This window comes from Nerophis ophidion, linkage group LG11 (genome assembly GCF_033978795.1).
Source record: "Nerophis ophidion isolate RoL-2023_Sa linkage group LG11, RoL_Noph_v1.0, whole genome shotgun sequence".
Classification (NCBI taxonomy): domain Eukaryota; kingdom Metazoa; phylum Chordata; class Actinopteri; order Syngnathiformes; family Syngnathidae; genus Nerophis; species Nerophis ophidion.
The window spans coordinates 51,529,434-51,548,984 of NC_084621.1; the positions used below are offsets into that span (position 1 = coordinate 51,529,434).

General features: G+C 38.6%; 1 protein-coding gene across 5 annotated transcripts in view; it reads left to right on the forward strand.

Moving 5' to 3' along the window:
- Positions 1-19,551, forward strand: part of LOC133562229 (growth factor receptor-bound protein 10-like) — a 168,280-nt gene that overhangs the window by 60,899 nt on the left and 87,830 nt on the right. For 3 of the 5 annotated variants that reach the window (XM_061916221.1, XM_061916219.1, XM_061916222.1), the window contains exon 3: positions 831-927. In XM_061916221.1, coding sequence (XP_061772205.1) covers positions 831-927 — 97 coding nt within the window. The remainder of the gene's footprint in view (positions 1-830; positions 928-19,551) is intronic. The other 2 variants (XM_061916220.1, XM_061916226.1) reach the window with 1 other exon arrangement.

Consider the following 19,551-nt stretch of genomic DNA (forward strand, 5'->3'; position numbering starts at 1 on the left):
TATATATATATATATATAATATTCACCTATTTATTTAATGACCTACACTTATTTCAACGGTTTCTCATATGCACAATGAGGTTTGAATGACTACTTGTGCCATACATCATTTGACCACAGCGGTTCTACATCTGCACCTCAAGTATGTCTTCCTGTGTTTTGCATAACAGGACTATTTTTCAGAAACGTATACCTCTGACAAAAGAAATAGGCCATCAACAAATGTCCATTAGGAAGTACACAATTTCTCAGTAAGACATACATCATTGTTTAGGGTGGCTTTAAGACTGTGTCTTATACTTTATTGTGGCTTTGTATTCTAAAAGACTTAAAGGAGAACTGCACTTTTTTAGGAATTTTCCCTATCGATCACAATCATTATGAGAAACGAGAAGACAAAACTTTTTTTTGTGTGTTCCGACATGTTAAAATCGTCTCGTTCTAGGTAACTAGCAGTGCAGATAATGGGAACAATCAATTCTACCATTAAATCACTTAAAAAATGCATTCACCCAATATTTCATTTATATTGCGTAACTTGTAGTATAACCAAGCTGTAGCCATGTTGTTATTGTATGAGCGAACACGGAGGAACTCCTTTTCCATCGTAATAACACACCGGCGTACTTCGTTATTAGCCATAAAAGCTAACTACAGCCAAAGATAATCAATACTTTTTTTTGATGGTCCTATAGTAAAATATTATATTCATATTCAAATGATAAAATACAAAAAAAATGTGAGGCCTGTTGTGGTATACCGCTGTAATAACATTCTTAATTCTCATTTTCGTAATTTCTAAACTTTACACTTGTTTTTGTTTCCCTCAGCAGGACAATATAGACCGATCGACCAATCACAGACAAGCAAACATCATTGGGCCGGGCTTCGAACAATCGACGAACAGAAATTCACCGAACCATCAAGGTTGGTTATCTTTTTGTGTGTGCGTGGGCGTGTGTGTGTGCGCGCCTGTGTGTTTTTGTGTGTGTGCAAACTCAAACTTTTTGCATGTTCGCGCTCCCACAAATGGAGGAATTACCTGCTTGTCTACTTGAGACTCAATATGTTTTTTCCCAGATCGTTTTTGTTAACTGCAAAACCAAAATGTGTCTGATTTAAAGGTTCCAATTGTTTTCCGCCGCCCGCACTGCTCAGGGTGATCACGGGAAATGTACTTGACTTCTCAGACGGGCCACTCAATAGTGCCAGAATAAAACAACACTGACGGCAGTACACCAAGTTCTCGTTTGATACTTTCACAGGCCACAACATTATTGTGAGAATTTTGAAACGGTTATAGCGTTATATCCCTACTCTTTATGGTCCCCTTATGGATGTAATGATAAACAGTATTAATTATAACATGATAAAACTCCAAAGTTCCGACGTTTGATATTAGCATTTTAAATTCAAATTATTGATAAACCGTGATTGATAACTGCTCTTTGATAAACTCACAGACTGGCTGGCCCCAGCTCGCTAGCTGAAATGCTAACATGAAAACAAGAGACATTAAAGTTTTTCCCCATTAAGAAACAACATACTGCAATATAAACTTATATATACAAATTATTGTGTGAGCAATTAAGATATTCAATTGGGCACATTGAACCTACACAAGCTGTGCTTTCTTAGACCATCTGATACACTGTTTTAAGGTGTGTTGTAAAACTATCAGTGAAGCATGAGAAACACAAACCATGCAAAATAGTGGATTTTTTAACATTATGTTTTTATTTTAGTTATTAAAAAAATAACTTGTTTAAAACATTTCATTGTATCTACTGTTTAAGTACTGTTCTCAAGCACATTCAACAGTATTCTTATGATCATTTTGGTTACGATACCAGTTAAGTGATCATCAAGGTTGATATTTTTTTATTTCATAATATGTGTGTTTACAAGAAATGGAATGGTTTATGAAAAATATGTGAACACTTTATTTGACCTGACTCTATTTGGACGCATTCAAATTATGTTTTTTCTATGTTTTACGGATAATTTTGCAGCATATGTGTTTTAATTTCGATAATACGCATGTACACTGCGCAATGTGAGATTAAGGAAAAGCAGGAGGTGTGGGGCCTGAGGCAGATCGTGTTGTAGACAAGGTGAGTGAAGACCAACAGTCAGAGATTGAGTATGTGTCTGTTGTATAATTCTGCTGCATGGGAGCATTAAACTATACATGACATAACTGATTTAAAAAAAATGGTAACGGTGGATCATTGACCTACAGTCGTGGTCAAAAGTTTACATACACTTGTAAAGAACGAAATGTCATGGCTGTCTTGAGTTTCCAATAATTTTTACAACTCTTATTTTTTTGTGATAGACTGATTGGAGTACATACTTGTTGGTCACAAAACACATTCATGAAGTTTGGTTCTTTAATGAATTTATTATGGGTCTACTGAAAATGTGACCAAATCTGCTGGGTCAAAAGTATACATACAGCAATGTTAATATTTGGTCACATGTCCCTTGGCAAGTTTCAGTGCAATAAGGCGCTTTTGGTAGCCATCCACAAGCTTCTGGTTGAATTTTTAACCACTCCTCTTGACGACATTGATGCAGTTCAGCTAAATTTGTTGGTTTTCTGACATGGACTTGTTTCTTCAGCATTGTCCACATGTTTAAGTCAGGACTTTGGGAAGGCCATTCTGAAGCTTCAATTCTAGCCTGATTTAGTCATTCATTTACCACTTTTGACGTATTTTTGGTGTAGGGCTGGGCGATATTGCCTTTTTTAATATCACTATTTTTAGGCCATATTGTGAAATACGATATATATTACGATATTTTGCCTTGGCCTTGAATGAACACTTGATGCATATAATCACAGCAGTATGATGATTATATGTGTATACATTAAAACATTCTTCTTTTTTATACTGCATTCATATATGCTACTTTTAAACTTTCATACAGAAAGGGAAAACACAACTAAGTGAATTGACCAAAAGTGTATTTATTAAAGTTATTAAGCAATGGCACAAACATTTAAGTCATTTCCAAAACATAAAGTGCAAGATTGTCAGAGACATTTTAAGTGTCAAATAAAAATGAGCTCCATAATAGGAAATCAAATAGTATTCGTCCTTCACTATGTGGTATGTTACTACGATTATGAAATTCTCTTCATTCTCTAGCGAGTGACTTTTCAAATAATGCTACATATTAGCAGTAATGCTACTTTTTATAGCAACGCTTGTATGGCATGCTTGACTTATTACAGTTGTCTGTTCGACATATTCCCACTTTAAGCCGAACCACCGCCAGACGATGGAAACCCTGCTGTTTTTATTGGAAATGAATTCTTCCTTCATTTGTTACCAGATCCGCACCTTCTTTCTCTCGTACGGCTATGTTAGCAGCTAACGTAGCCCAGTCTGCTACCTCTCTGCTCTTTTAGGGCGGACACGTATGTGACGTATGACGTGACAGTATGTGACGTATGTAAGAATGTGCGCCTGCTTGTCTGTGAGAAGGAAAGATAGGAAAGAGTGGGAAGAGCCTGAAGTCTAATGCTCGCAGCTCAAAGCAACTGCGTGAGAACGTATACTCGAATATTACGATATAGTCATTTTCTATGCACAGAGACAAACCCGCGATATATCGATATATCGCCCAGCCCTAGTTTGGTGTCATTGTCCTGTTGGAACACCCAACTGCGCCCAAGACCTAACCTCTAGGCTGATTATTTTAAGTTGTCCTGAAGAATTTCCATTGTCTTATTTACTCTCTGTAAAGCACCAGTTCCATTTGCAGCAAAACAGACCCGGAGCATAATACTACCACCACTATGCTTGACGGTAGGGTGGTGTTCCTGGGATTAAAGGCCTCACCTTTTCTCCTCCAAACATATTGCTGGGTGTTATGGCCAAACAGCTCTATTTTTTTTCATCCGACATCACATGGACAACCACCTTCTGCAGGAAAATTCAGTGGTCAGATGAAACAAAAATTGAGCAGTTTGGCCACAATACCCAGCAATATGTTTGGAGGAGAGAATGTGAGGCCTTTTATCCAAGGAACATCCACCCTACCGTCAAGCATGGTGGTGGTAGTAATATGCTCTGGGCCTGTTTTGTTGCGAATGCAATTGGTGCTTTACAGAGAGTAAATGGGACAATGAAACAGGAGGATTACCTCCAAATTCTGCAGGACAACCTAAAATCATCAGCCCGGAGGTTGGATCTTGAGCGCAGTTGGATCTTCCAACAGGACCATGACCCCAAACATATGTCAAAAGTGGTAAAGGAATGACTAAATCAGGCTAGAATTAAAGTTTTATAATGGTTTTCCCACACTTAAACGTGTAGACAATGCTGAAGAAACAAGTCCATGTCAGGAAACTAACAAATTTAGCTGAACTGCACCAATATCGTCAAGAGGAGTTGTTAAAAATTCAACCAGAAGCCTGCCAGATGCTTGTGGATGGCTACAAAAAGCGCCTTATTACAGTGAAACTTGCCAAGGGACATGTAACCAAATATTAACATTGCTGTATGTATACTTTTGACCCAACAGATTTGGTCACATTTTCAGTAGACCCATAATAAATTCATAAAAGAACCAAACTTCATGAATGTTTTTTGTGACCAATCCCTTTTTTTTGTGCTTCAGTCACTCTATCACAAAAAAATTAACGTTGCAGAAATTATTAGAAATTCAAGACAGCCATGACATTATGTTCTTTACAAGTGTATGTAAACTTTTCATCACAATTGCATATAGTATTCTTGGGAGTTAAAAAGAACAATTTACACCAAACCGTGATAGGATCTGAATTGTTGTTATCGTGAACCATTTCATTACTGTATGTTAACGTAAAGAAAATGTTAAAAGGATAACAACCAAATATTATTAAGTATACCCAAGAATACTATAACAGCAGATATGATTTTCAAACTTTTGAAGATTGTGCTGCTTAAAACATGCTTCAAGATTTTAGGCGATTATTGGATTTATCATTATTCATTCATTATTATTATTCATTCACATTTGCAATAGAAAGATCATAGATAGCACCTGACAGTGTGGTACTCCAGCTTTTTTGTGTGTGTGTGCCTCTTGTCTTTAGTACAGTATGGACAGCTTCCCCAAGTGAATTTTGGGGGTGTGATTTATACGTATTTGGCCCTCTTCCGCTGTAAACATTTAAGCAGTTCAAAGGGTGATTTGCAAGGACACAGGGTGCCATTATAATTACGCGGCCTATCTAATCGTACCATACAGGGTTGGTCCATGACAATCGGAGCATGAGATTTAAGCACAATATTGGCTCAGCATGGGAGGCAAGGGTGGGGAGTCTGCGAGGACTCAACTAGTGAATTAGAGCACTTGGCCACGGCCTGGAAATAAATGGAGCAGAAATTACATTGTCATTTTTCAGGATCAGCCTGGATGAGGGAATTCGAGAGCACACAGGAGACAGATGAGTGGGTATGACTTTATCTGAGCAACATTTTGATGACACTAGATTAATACCGTACATGCGTTGGGGAGCCTGATTAATGAACAGCCGTACTGCCATTTACATTGATGTTAGGTCACCTTTGGTAATGCTTTACTTTTTCGTGTAATGGATTACTTATTGTAGCCACTGAGATGAAGAACTTAAAAGTACTTTAGCATGTATGAGTTACTACACTCTAAATCTGACCTTGTGTTTGCAGAGGTATTAGTGGAATGATAATCCTTGCTGATGTTATTAAGATTGTTTTCCAGTGATCTTGCTCTTTTGGTGTTACAGGTCTTTAGCAGAGCCACTTGCTGTGTTTACTCTGCAACCAGAATGGTCATAAAGCTGTTAATATCAAAGAAAACAACACAACTTTGTTTGAACAAAACTTATTATTAAACGTGGCGTAAGATGCCGTTGAGCAGCTTATATCGGGAACTTGGCATGCTGGTGTTTGTTTAGAAATAGCAGCTGTTCTCAACATGTAATTCATTAACAGGCTTGTGGTCTAGTTGCCAAAAGACACAGCAAGCCTTGACGTGACACGTACGTGCGAGTCGCGATGTCACCGGTTTGCACTGTGTTGTCATCCCCCTGTTGTTTCTCTCAGCCGCGCACTAAAGTGCTCTGAACCTTATAGCTGAGCTCAGACATGCCCGAGGCAGCGTCACCTACAGCATGTGAAGTCGCTCAAACATTTACATCTGTCCCATCATGCCTTGTTATTCGATGATCTCTTGAGTGTGTTTGTGTTCTTGCAGCTGCTGGCCGACAAATCCCCTCAATGTTGCCAATGCTGTGGAGTTATTTGACGGCGTGGCTCTCATGAGCTCATGGCTAGAAAAGAAGCTCCCGGCTTCAGTTATTCTTGTTATACCCTTGTAAGGCGAGAATGACATGTCACGAACACACATGTACGGGCATACAAGGGCAGGCACACGTAGGAGTACATACACATTTTCCCCTGCTGAATAGTTAAAGGGTGCATTCCTGCAAATAAGGGGACACAGAGGGGTTAAAGAAGCACCTGTATGCAGTTTGAGATTATATTTGAGAGCAATTTGGCACTTGTGCACTGTGTAGTTTGCCTCCTAAATGCCATAAACCATCTCACCTCCTTTTTTCCAGACTGGTTCCCTCCTCGACTGCTTTATAAATAATCACACTGTTTTGTTTCTTTGCAGAATAAAACATAATGCGTGCAGTCCATAAAACATGAATTTAATGCTGACAGTGTTACTTCGGAGAGTACTGCGAGTGTATAGGAAGGCAATGATTGTTTGCAGTAGCTTTACATCGCAGGTGTAAACACAGCTGCCAATACAAATATTGTAAAAAAGCTATTATATGTTTATATTCATATATATTTTCTTTTACAAATGTCTCTCTCAGGAAGCCATAATTTTGATTTTTCCCTCAATAAATATGAATTTGACACCCCTGCTCTAGTATAACACATATTTTGCAGATAATGGCTGTAGGTTGTGTATTTAATATTTATCACATTTGATTTTTATGCTAATGAGGTACAAGAATAAAAGCCATGACATTATCTTAAAGGGGAAATGCACTTTTTTTTTTTAAATGTTGCCTATCCTTTTCAATACTTATGAGAGACAAAAGTTTTTTTTTTGTAGTCTAACATAACAGTTCTAGGTGCCTAGCAATGCAGCTAATGGGAACGATCAATTCTGCCTCTAAATCTCTTTAAAAATGCATTCTAAAACCGCCAACAATACTTCATTTCTGTTCCATAATAATAACCAAGCTATGGCGACACTGTTTTTTGTAAGTGTGAACATGGAGGAACTGTTTTTCTAACAAAGTAACACATCTGCATACTTCAGTATTAGCCGTAAAAGCTAGCTTCAGCAAGAGATATGCCAGCTTCTATGTCAGCACTTAAATCACGTTTGATTTGATAATGCACAACACAATGTGATAGTACACCGATTTGTGCTGACATGAACATGAGCAATCATATTACCGTATCAGTAAAGTAGTAGCCCACATTTCATGTTTTTTTTGTACACAGCTGGCTCGACAGTGTATCAAATCAAATCAAATCAACTCAACTTTATTTATAAAGCACATTTAAAATTTACCACAGGGGTAGCCAAAGTGCTGTACAATGGGCAGGTTAAAAGATAATACGAGGACCGAGCAAACAACACAACACAAACAGAACATGATAAAAAATAGATAGATAAAACATAAAAACATAAAAATAGGTTCACAGCAGGTGTAAAATGGGGCGCCATTGCAGGATGGATATTACTCAGTGTCAAAAAGCCAAGGAATAAAAGTATGTTTTTAAGAGAGATATAAAAACAGGAAGAGAGGAGGCTTGTCTAACACTCAGAGGTAGGTTGTTCCAGAGCTTGGGAGCAGCAGCGGCGAAAGCTCTGTCACCTCTAAGCTTCAGCCTTGTGTCAGGGACCGTCAGTAGCAGCTGATTGGCTGATCTTAGGGATCGAGTGGGGCAGTAAGGCTGAAGGAGGTCGGAGAGATATGTTGGCGTGAGGTTGTTTAGACATTTAAAAACGAATAAAAGGAGTTTAAAATTGATTCGATAACACACAGGGAGCCAATGAAGGGACGCTAATAAGGGGTGATGTGCTCAGGTCTGCAGGTCTGTGTTAGCAGACGAGCAGCAGAGTTCTGCACGAGCTGCAGGCGGGCAAGGGAGGCCTGGCTAATGCCCACATACAGGGCATTGCAGTAGTCTAAACGATTCGAGATAAAGGCGTGAATTAATTTCTAGAGATCATGTCCTGACAGAAGCGGTTTCATTTTCGCTCTTTGGCGTAATTGATAAAAGCTTTTTTGAACGACACTGCTGATTTGTTTTTCGAATTTAAAATCTGAATCGAAGTTTACCCCTAGGTTTGTGACACAGTCGCTGAGATATGGAGTCAGAGTGCCGACGTCAACGTTGGGGGAGGGAGAGCGATTTGGACCGAACAACATAACTTCGGTTTTGTCTTCATTTAGACTCAGGAAGTTAGCTGAAAGCCAGGCTTTGATGTCGTGCAGGCAGTCAATGAGACGTTGGACTATGTTATTTTGTGCCATGGGAAAATAGATCTGGCAATTATCGGCATAAAAATGAAATGCAATACCATACTTCCTAAAAATAGAACCAAGGGGGAGAAGGTAAAGCGCAAATTGGATTGGGGCAAGGATTGAGCCCTGGGGGACCCCGTGTGGTAGAGTAGCTGTGGAAGACATAAAACTGTCTATTTTTACACAAAAACTCCTGTCGATTATGTACGACTGGAACCAGTTGAGGGCGGCGCCCTTAATACCCACATAGTTCTCAAGACGAGTGATTAAGGTAGGGTGGTCGACGCTGTCGAACACAGCAGACAGATCTAAAAGCACCAGGACGACATGTTTGCCAGAATCAGTTGACAGAAGGATATCGTTAAAAACTTTTAGAAGCGCTGACTCTATGCTGTGGAGTGCTTTAAAACCGAACTGGAACAGCTTATTGATACCATTATCCTCAAAGAAGGGCAACAACTGAATGTAGACAACCTTCTCTAATATTTTGGAAATGTATGGAAGATTAGAGATAGGTCTAAGATTAGAGAGGCGTGAGGGGTCGAGGCTTGTTTTTTTAAGTAAAGGTCGTACCATTGCATGTTTAAACTCTACTGGAACTATTCCAGAAGAGAGGTTACTATTGATAATGTTAAGGACACTTGATCCAATAGTAGCAAGTACCTCCTTAAACATGCGAGGTGGGAGGGCATCTGCAGGAGTATGTAGTTTTGGTAACATACATGACGTGCTGCGTGTTTCATGATCAATATTTTAGTGACTTAATGGACAGTTGTGCATTTGGTCCAGCTGGCCGGGGATGTTTTTTTCCTTTTGGGGTAAGCACTCCAATTATGTCAAAATAGCATAGCTCCAACTTCCATATTTACAGCGTCAAAGTCATGCCGACCTCACTCACTTGCCTTCCATTTGCTCCAAAGTTTCAACCTCTGTTTGTGCTTGATTCTTTAAGTTGCAGTCCATCCTCCTTATATTCAGCTTTTAAAAAATCTGGTTGTGAATCCTCATTTTCCAAAAATATTCATCTTCATTGTTTGTTACCAAGTCTGCCCTGATTACAACACACACACGCGTTTATTTGTGAAAGTAGGAACACCCATTTGTTGCCGGAAGTCGGAAGTACGCTGCTAAGGAAATGTAAATAAATGCGCTGAGGAAATAATTTCCGGCAATGCTTGAAATAACCAAAATAAGGTCAATATTGTACAAACCCCGTTTCCATATGAGTTGGGAAATTGTTTTAAATGTAAATAAAAACGCAATACAATGATTTGCAAATCATTTTCAACCCATATTCAGTTGAATATGCTACAAAGATAACATATTTGATGTTCAAACTGATAAACATTTTTTTTTGTGCAAATAATCATTAACTTTAGAATTTGATGCCAGCAACACGTGACAAAGAAGTTGGGAAAGGTGGCAATAAATACTGATAAAGTTGAGGAATGCTCATCAAACACTAATTTGGAACAACCCACAGGTGTGCAGGCTAATTGGGAACAAGTGGGTGCCATGATTGGGTATAAAAACAGCTTCCATGAAATGCTAAGTAATTCACAAACAAGGATGGGGCGAGGGTCACCAATTTTTAAGCAAATTGTGTAACAGTTTTAGAACATTTCTCAACGAGATATTGCAAGTAATTTAGCGAGTTTACCATGTACGGTCCATAAAATCATCAAAAGGTTCAGAGATTCTGTAGAAATCACTGCACGTAAGCGATGATATTACGGACCTTTGACCCCTCAGGCGGTACTGCATCAAAAACCGACATCAGTGTGTAAAGGACATCAGCACAAGGGCTTAGGAACATAAAACCACTGTCAGTAACTACAGTTGGTTGCTACATCTGTAAGTGCAAGTTAAAGCTCTACTATGCAAAGCAAAACCCATTTATCAACAACACCAAGGAACGCCGCTGGCTTCGGTGGGCCGGAGGTCATCTTAGATGGACTGATGCAAAGTGGAGAAGTGTTCTGTGGTCTGACGAGTCCACATTTCAAATTATTTTTGCAAACTGTGGACGTGGTGTGCTCCTGATCAAAGAGGAAAATAACCATCCGGATTGTTATAGGCGCAAAGTTCAAAAGCCAGCATCTGTGATGGTATGGGGTTGTATTAGTGCCATAGGCATGGGTAACTTACACCTCTGTGAAGGCACCATTAATGCTGAATGGTCCAAACAGGTTTTGGAGCAACATATGTTGTCATACAAGGAACGTTATCATGGATGCCCCTGCTTATTTCAGCAAGACAATGCCAATCCACGTGTTACAACAGCATGGTTTCGCAGTAAAAGAGTGCGGGTACTTTCCAGGCCCGCCTGCAGTCCAGACCTATCCCTCATCGAAAATGTGTGGCGCATTATGAAGCGTAAAATACGACAGCAGAGACCCCCGACTGTTGAACGACTTAAGCTACATAAAACAACAAGGAGAAATAATTCCACTTTCAAAGCTTCAACAATTAGTTTCCTCTGTTCCTAAACATTTATTGAGTGTTGTTAAAAGAATAGGTGATGTAACACAGTGGTGAACATGCCACTTCCCAACTACATTGACACATGTTGCAGCCATGAAATTCTAAGTTAATTATTATCTGCAAAAAAAAATAAAGTTTATGAGTTTGAACATCAAATATCTGGTCTTTGTAGTGCATTCAACTGAATATGGGTTGAAAAGGATTTGCAAATCATTGTATTCCGTGTATATGTACATCTAACACAATTTCTCAAGTCATATGGAAATGGGGTTTGTACATATTACATATTGTTAAGATTGTTTCTGTTACCACAATATACATATACTTGCATTGTGAATATAAAACGTTGATGGAGGGTTGTGAAGGCTACAATGGTGACTCTCATTCAGCCGCATCTTTCAAGCATTTTTAATCATCTTCAAAATCTTTAAAAACAATAAAAAAAACAAAAAACATATGTTCATGTCCAACTTTGCACAGTGCGAGTGTTTTAGTCACATGTGTAACTAAAAATAGAATGTTTGACAGATTTTAAACTTTTCATCACATTTTGCTCCCAACATCCATCCAAAGTATATATTGAATCAATCTATTAACACAAACCAGTGAAAGACTCAAAGCAGCTGCCGCTTGCCTGCTTAGCTAACAAAAACAGCTCAAGCCCGCATAGACTCGCTGACGTCACTCGGCAACGCCTTTTAAAAGGCACACGCACTCTTCGAAACTTATCTTAACAGCATTATGCCAGATATTTGAAGGGTTTTCTCTAAGTAAGTAACTCATTAACTACTTTACCTAGTAATCAATTACATTTATGAAAGAGTAATTCCTTTACATTTTTGTTAAAGTGACGAGTAACTAGATTTAATGACTTTTTAAATTTCAGAACACAGCCTGTCACACAGCATCATGAAGCATTTGGCAGGGGTTCCTGGTTAAAATCGTTGTATGTCCTATAAAAATGTTTACCTATAAAAACACCATTGTTGAAGGTCAATTATTTTCATGTAGCTGCTGACATGTAAACATGTCCTCTTAAACGAGGCACTTTATTTCACATTTTGTACTTTTTGTGTTTTTCTTAGCTAAAGAATTGAGCATAGCTAAATGTTTTTTTTTTTTTAAAGATTTTATTTGACTTTTCTTATTTTCAAGGCTATTTCTTTTTTCCCCATCTCAAAACACTTCTTAGGTTGGTAACCTATTATGCACAACCTATTTTTCTTACTTGTTGGTACCTGTTTTTGTGTATTTGATTTAAAATTAAGGCATAGTGGAGATATTTTGTTATGTAAATAGATATTTCCATTCATAGATTAGTTTATGGGCCAAACTATATCATATGAGTTTTTTGTCCAAATTGCCTAGCCCCACACTTGTGTTAGAGCAGTGCAAGCGCAGTTTAGGGACGTTTAATTGAGCGTTGCAGAAGGCCTTATTATGCCATTGTGTTTATATGTCTGAGTGCACATGTGCTCGTTCAGTGTTAATAATGAAATTGTAATATTTCATATTGCTTTACTAAATTGTAGCACCGATGTTACAAGTGAAAAAGCTAATATTGATTGTGAATTAAAGGAAAAATTCCCAAAAATGCAGTTCCTCTTTAAAGGCCTACTGAAACCCACTACTACCGACCACACAGTTTGATAGTTTATATATCAATGATGAAATATTATTATTGCAACACATGCCAATACGGCCGGTTTAGTTTACCAAATTACAATTTTAAATTTCCAGCGGAGTTTCTTGTTGAAAACGTCGCGGAATGATGATGCGTGCGTGTGACGTCCCGGGGTTGCAGTGGACATATTAACGCAGCACCATTTGCGGCTAAAAGTCGACTCTTTTCATCGTGCAATTAAACAGTATTCTGGACATCTGTGTTGCTGAATCTTTTGCAATTTGTTCAATTAATAATGGAGAAGTCATTATAGAAAGGTGGAGTTGGGAAGCTTTAGCCTTTAGCCGCACATACACACGGTGTTTCCTTGTTTAAAATTCGCGGAGGTGAAGCTTTACTATGGATCAGAGTGGTCAAGCAAACATGGTTCCCAACCACTTGTTAACCGGCAGGTTTCGGTGAGAAAATTGTGTTAAAAAGTCGCCTCTTACCTGGAGATCAGCTGAGCTTGCGCCGTCCATGCAGCTGCCGTCGACTTCCCTCAGAGACTGGCGTCAAGACACCCGTGGACACACACCTCCAACTATCAGGTACTATTTAATCTCACTAAAACACTAGCAACACAATAGAAAGATAAGAGATTTCCCAGAATTATACTGTTAAATGTGTCTAAAAACATCTGAATCCGTTCCAATGCAATCGCCTTTTTTTTTATCTTAAATTTTTTTTTTTTTTCTTCTAGTCCTTTGCTATCAATATCATCATCCACAGATTTTTCATCCTCGCTCTAATTAATGGGGAAATTGTTGTTTTCTCGGTCCGAATAGCTCTTGCTGCTGGAGGCTCCCATTATAAACAATGTGAGGACGTGAGGAGCTCTCACCCTTGTGACGTCATCGTCTGCGACTTCCGGTAAAGGTAAGGCTTTTCTATTAGCGCCCAAAAGTTGCAAACTTTATCGTGGATGTTCTCTACTAAATCCTTTCAGCAAAAATATGGCAATATCGCAAAATGATCAAGTATGACACATAAAATGGACCTGACATATAAGAAAATCTTATTTCAGTAGGCCTTTAAAGGGGACCTTTTATGCAAAACCAACTTTTCAATCAATCAATAAAAGTTTATTTATATAGATCTTAATCACAGATGTGCTGAGGAAAGAAGTTCTGACAATGCTTAATACAACCAAAATATGGTAAATATTTTACATATTACTTATTGTTGTTAGGGCTTTGAAAGCTACTACAACGACTCCCATTAGCTGCATCTTTCCAGCATTTTTTTAATCATAGTTAGAATCTTTAAAAAAAAAACATGGGTTCTTGTCTCTCATGATTGTGAACGATCGGTTCCCCTTCAACAGACGCAATCCACTTTGCCCACTTTTAGTACATCAGCTTTGCATGTGCTATCAGGTCTGTACATGTTTTAGTACGCGCAAACCTTTCGTCAATCAGGCCCTGAGAGTACTACGAGGGCCTGAGTTTTTTTTCTGTATTTACAGTCCGATTAGCAACGATAATGACGTCACTTACATTTACTAGGTTACACCGGCTGTAGATACTGTGTAAGAAGTCATGGTGTAAAATTGTTGGAAATGTTATATCGCAGACATATAGAAATTACCAAGCCCTTAGTCAACAGTGCTAACTGCTTACTCACTAAAGCAGACAGCAAACACGCACTTGCACATCAAATGAAACAACGAATACTAGACACTGCCTTGTCTGGTTTCTATGATGTGTTCAATTTCCGGAAAATTCGGCAGGCGAGGCTCATTGTTGCGCTCTCTGGTGAGGCTCAGTATTGCTTTTTGTACGTGTATGAGGAGCCTGTGAAAAACGGAGATTCAAAATAATAATACCAATTAAAACTGCATTTGGGCAGCACGGTGTGACAGGGGTTAGTTTGTGTGCCTTACAATAAGAAGGTCCTGGGTTTGATCCCCGGGCTCTGCGATGAGGGGGCGACTTGTCCAGGGTTTACCCCGTCATCTGCCCGAATTCAGCTGGGATAAGCTCCAGCACCCCCCGCAACCCAGAAAGGGACCAGCTGTAGAAAATGGATGGATGGATGAAAAACTGCATTGATGCACAACACAATAATTAGCATGTTAGTGATTTAATAAGTTACCCCTACAATAATGTATTAATTTGCGTATCCTAATTAGAACCAACATAAAATATAAATTTCTCTGCTAAGACTAATCAACTTTAATTACTAGCGTGACTAAGCAGGCTTTTGTTCCAATTTCTTTTTAAAGATGTATTGTTTACAATGCAGAATAAGAGACAGCGGTTCGAAGAAAGATGTCTCCCATGCTCACCCTTACCCCATGTGAACTTAGTCCCCTTCCAAACACGCCAACCCCTTGCACCTCTCTCTACAGCACCCCTCAAAGGCCTACTGAAATGAGATGTTCTTATTTAAACGGGAATAGCAGGTCCATTCTATGTGTCATACTTGATCATTTCGCGATATTACCATATTTTTGCTGAAAGGATTTAGTAGAAAACATCCACGATAAAGTTCGCAACTTTTGGTCGCTAATAGAAAAGCCCTGCCTTTACCTGGAGTATGTGCGCGTGACGTCACGAGTTGCAGGGCTCCACACATATTCACATTGTTTATAATGGGAGCCCCCAGCAGTAAGAGCAATTCGGACCGAGAAAGCGACAATTTGCCCATTAATTTGAGCGAGGATGAAAAATTTGTGAATTAGGATATTGATAGTGAAGGACTAGAAAAAAAAAAAAAAAAAAAGTGACGGCTCCGGGCGGCGGCAGTGTGAGCGTTTCAGATGTAATTAGACACATTTACTAGGATAATTCTGGAAGATCCCTTATCTGCTTATTGTTTTAATTGTGTTTTAGTGAGATTTTAAAGATTGTAAAGACACTCTTCGAAGTCTGATGGCTGTGGTGAACACGCAGTGTCTCCGAGAGAAGCCGATGAGCCAAGCTCACAGCTGCCTTTTTTGACAGTTGCTGCAGGGCGACAAATAATCCTCTGATGTCTTCGGTAAGGTATATATCAAAATTTCCCCATCCAAAAACATGCTGGTTGACGTACAGAAAACATGTTCGCTTGACCGCTCTGCTTCACAACAAACAAAGAAACACCGGCTGTGTCTCGGGGCTAAAGACAGCTGCAATCCACCGCTTTCCACCAACAGCATTATTCTTTATAGTCTCCATTATTAAATGAACAAATTGCAAAAGATTCAGCAACACAGATGTCCAAAATACTGTGTAATTATGCGATTAAAGCAGACGACTTTTAGCTGCTAGTGGTGCAGTGCTAATATTTCCTAACAGTCCGTGCCGTCACGCGTACGCGTCATCATTACGCGACGTTTTCAACTAGAAACTCGCGGGAAATTTAATATTACAATTTAGTAAACTAAAAAGGCCGTATAGGCATGTGTTGCAATTTTAATATTTCATCATTGATGTATAAACCTTCAGACTGCGTGGTCGGTAGTAGTGGGTTTCAGTAGGCCTTTAAATAAGGGTGACCCTTTCTTTCCCCTTCTATTGATTTCTGTTGTTCTTTCTTTGCCTCTTATGTTGCTCTTTGACCACTATCAGGCCACCATCAGAAAGGTTGGCCTTCAGCATGTGTGTGTGTGTGTTTGTATGTACATGCGTGTATGTGCGTGTTGTCACTAGTGGTATTTTACACCCGACACTTTACAGTTTAGACTTACTTCGTCAGAACTACAGCTAGTCCTTTTGAATGGAATCCCCTCCGCTGGGCTTGTGTTCACAGGCCATTTGTGTGTAAGAGTGCACAAGTTGTGTGTGTGTTTGTGCGTGCGTGTGTACATGCATGCGTGCATGTGTGAGTGCGCTTGTGTGTGCGTGTGTTTGTATGTTCAATCGATGTTCTAACAGTTCTATACATATATACCTCTTGACAACATTCCTTTTTCCATGTGCGCTTTCCCTCTCTTTTCAGTTTGCAACCAGCATAGCTCAATAAAGAGTGCATAGACTACATTCCTGGCTTAAGGACAAACAGAGAGCCATATGCATATGCCATCAGTACAATGGTCTTGTTTTGGCTTTGGCTCAATTCCTAATTATCAGTATTATTCAAAACACGCTTTCTTACAGATTCCTACTGAACTTTATTAGTTTTACGGTTGTTTAGTACTCATTTTAATTGGGTCTAACAAAGGAAAATGTAGGAAGGATTTTTACCCTCAATTGAAAAAGCTACTTTCTGGTTCATGGGAAATCTCAACTGCATCAATGCTTTTAGTAATAGTGACAATTCTTCTTGTTTTATGGCAGGGCACTCAAGATTAAAGTTACATTAATGCCACCTACTGTATTGGAGTCTGAACCAGACGTCCTTTCCTTCTCCCACCCTCACATGCATTTATAAATACCTTCTCATACTAAATTATATTCCATAAATCTCTCTCTTCTAGAAACTTCACTCAATTTTTCTTGTTGCTGAAAGTGACATCCTTCTGTCCATGTCTTCTAATTACCTCTCTTTAGTTGTAGCTGAGATAGACACCAGCGCACCCGCGACCCCAAAGGGAATTAGCGGTGGAAAATGGATGGATGGATAGTTTCTCCTCCCTGAACTATATTTCCGAGAATTAATGATTGCATGTTCCACTGATGCTACCTCATTGAATCTGTCACATAACCTTTTTGGGTGTTTATTTATAAGGTGCAATGTCTTATACAGTCTGGTGTGTCCTAATCTGATGTGTGATTTGATTCCTTCCTCTTTTGTGCTCCTCTTTACAGTTTTTTCCACTCCTTCTGTATTCTGTATTGTATATAAGTGTCCTCCTGTTGTACTCATGTCCCTATGTGATTTTCTTTCATTAATGATTTTACTTTTGTCTTATTGTCTGTCTGCCTTTTATCCTGATCCCCACTGAAATGTTATGTGCGTTGCCCCTTGTGACCAATCATTTCACTTGGGCCAAATATTTCTTCTTTTTTTTTTGGAGTTTTTCGCATTTGTTCTTTACTCTTTTTCTTTACTTCTGCCGCTGTATCCATCCATCCATTTTCTACCGCTTATTCCCTTCCGGGGTCGCTGCTACTTATGTATATGGGATTTTTTTTAATTTTTTTAATTTTTTGTATGTTTAATTGCATTTAATTCAATGTGTTTTTTTCTTTTTCTTTTTTTATTAATTTAATTAAAAATAAATTTACATTGTCATTATGTAGAATTTGAGGACATAATGTATTGATTTCATTTTGAAATGAGACTAACATAACAAAACTTACATACAATTCTTTCCTGATGCACTGTATATCTATTTTCAACCTTTATTTCATCCAGCTTAAAGCAGTTAAGGAAAATTAGACCAAGCAAAAAAGGCAGCATTTACATGACAAAGATATTGACTTTCAATGATAATATCTCATCGTCTATCATTTACCAACAAAAATTAGTGCCATAGATCGCTTTCAACAGTTCACAAATGAATTTATTGTGCAGGGGTAATTGTGTACGGACATAATGTAGGAGATGAAGAAACATTTTAAAAGCATTTAAATATACACAGAGAATGTCTGCAACTTGTAGACTACAGAGCAGACAACAGACAATAAGAAAGCTTTAAGTGGTGTTTCTTTCTTGAGTTATAATTATTGCCATTGTTTGTTAAAATGCAGTAATTTGACAGTAAATTTTAGAAGAAAAATACATTTGTATATATACTACCCGCGCCAGACTATAAGTTGCGGATATATACCGGTACGGAAGATTTTGTAAATAATTTTTCTCACATGCCTTTAATTGTTTCCAAATGGTGCCTGCAACACGGCAGAAAAACAGCTGATCAAACAAAACAGAAGTAATCGTCATCGACCCACTAGCTGCGGAAGCAAGCTCTCCAATAAGCTAAACAGATTCAATAACTCCACGCTGACGTTGTGGTAAATTTAAGAAACTGAAACAATACAAATAGAATGCCACTTTAAGTTAATAACACTGACACAGACACTTGTAAACAGGTTAGCATATAGGGCTTGAAAGTCTGATGTGGAAACGCATGGCATTGTGGGTCTTGCTGGACTTTAAATAGCTTATTTACGTGGCTGGATAAAAGAATGTGCTTAAGTTATATATTTTTTCTTTTACAAGTTCAAAATTTGGCGCGAACGTGCTGCATAATTAACTGCCACAATCGTAATGATCGCTTCAGGAAAAAAAGGATTGAGTGAGATTTTTCTCATTTCCAGCGTGAAAGCAAAGCCGAAGGAAGTCGGGTTGTGACGCTGCTAAAGGGGACGGCCAATAGCGTGGATATTAACTGTGAAACAATCAAACAGACATGTTAGTGTGTCGACAGCATTTTCAAAATGGTAGGTTTGAATCAAAGCCTTTTTTATTTTGTTGTACACGTAGCATTTAGTTAGCTAAGCTAGATTCGGGTTACCAACAACTTACAATATTTCGGAAAAGAGGCATACCCTATTCATAGGCCAATAACTGAGAAGACTTTAAATATTTCCCACATTAATGCACAGTGTATTTTAGACTTGAAATATATTTAGTTTGAAACAAGTTTCTCCAGGAGAGGCCAAGACACCAAGTCATGTGGACTTACCACTGATCTCTTTCTACGGTTTTGCACACACCCATAGTTGGTTTGTCATTAAGCCTTTACTGACTTGGCATTTAAAAGTGTTTTGCCTGTATAAAAACTGACTCTGTTTTCGAACGAGATACAAGACACGTTCAGCAGCTTGTTCAGTCACCCCTATTGGATGTTCTCATAGGAATCAATTCCACCATATTTACTTATCTTTTATGGTGGCGAGCCTTTGAAACAGGGTCCAGTTTGTTTTGGTACAGTCACTTGATGTTTTTCTTTCGTACAATCCATTTGAATCCAGTTTTTTGCTCTTTCTCACAATAC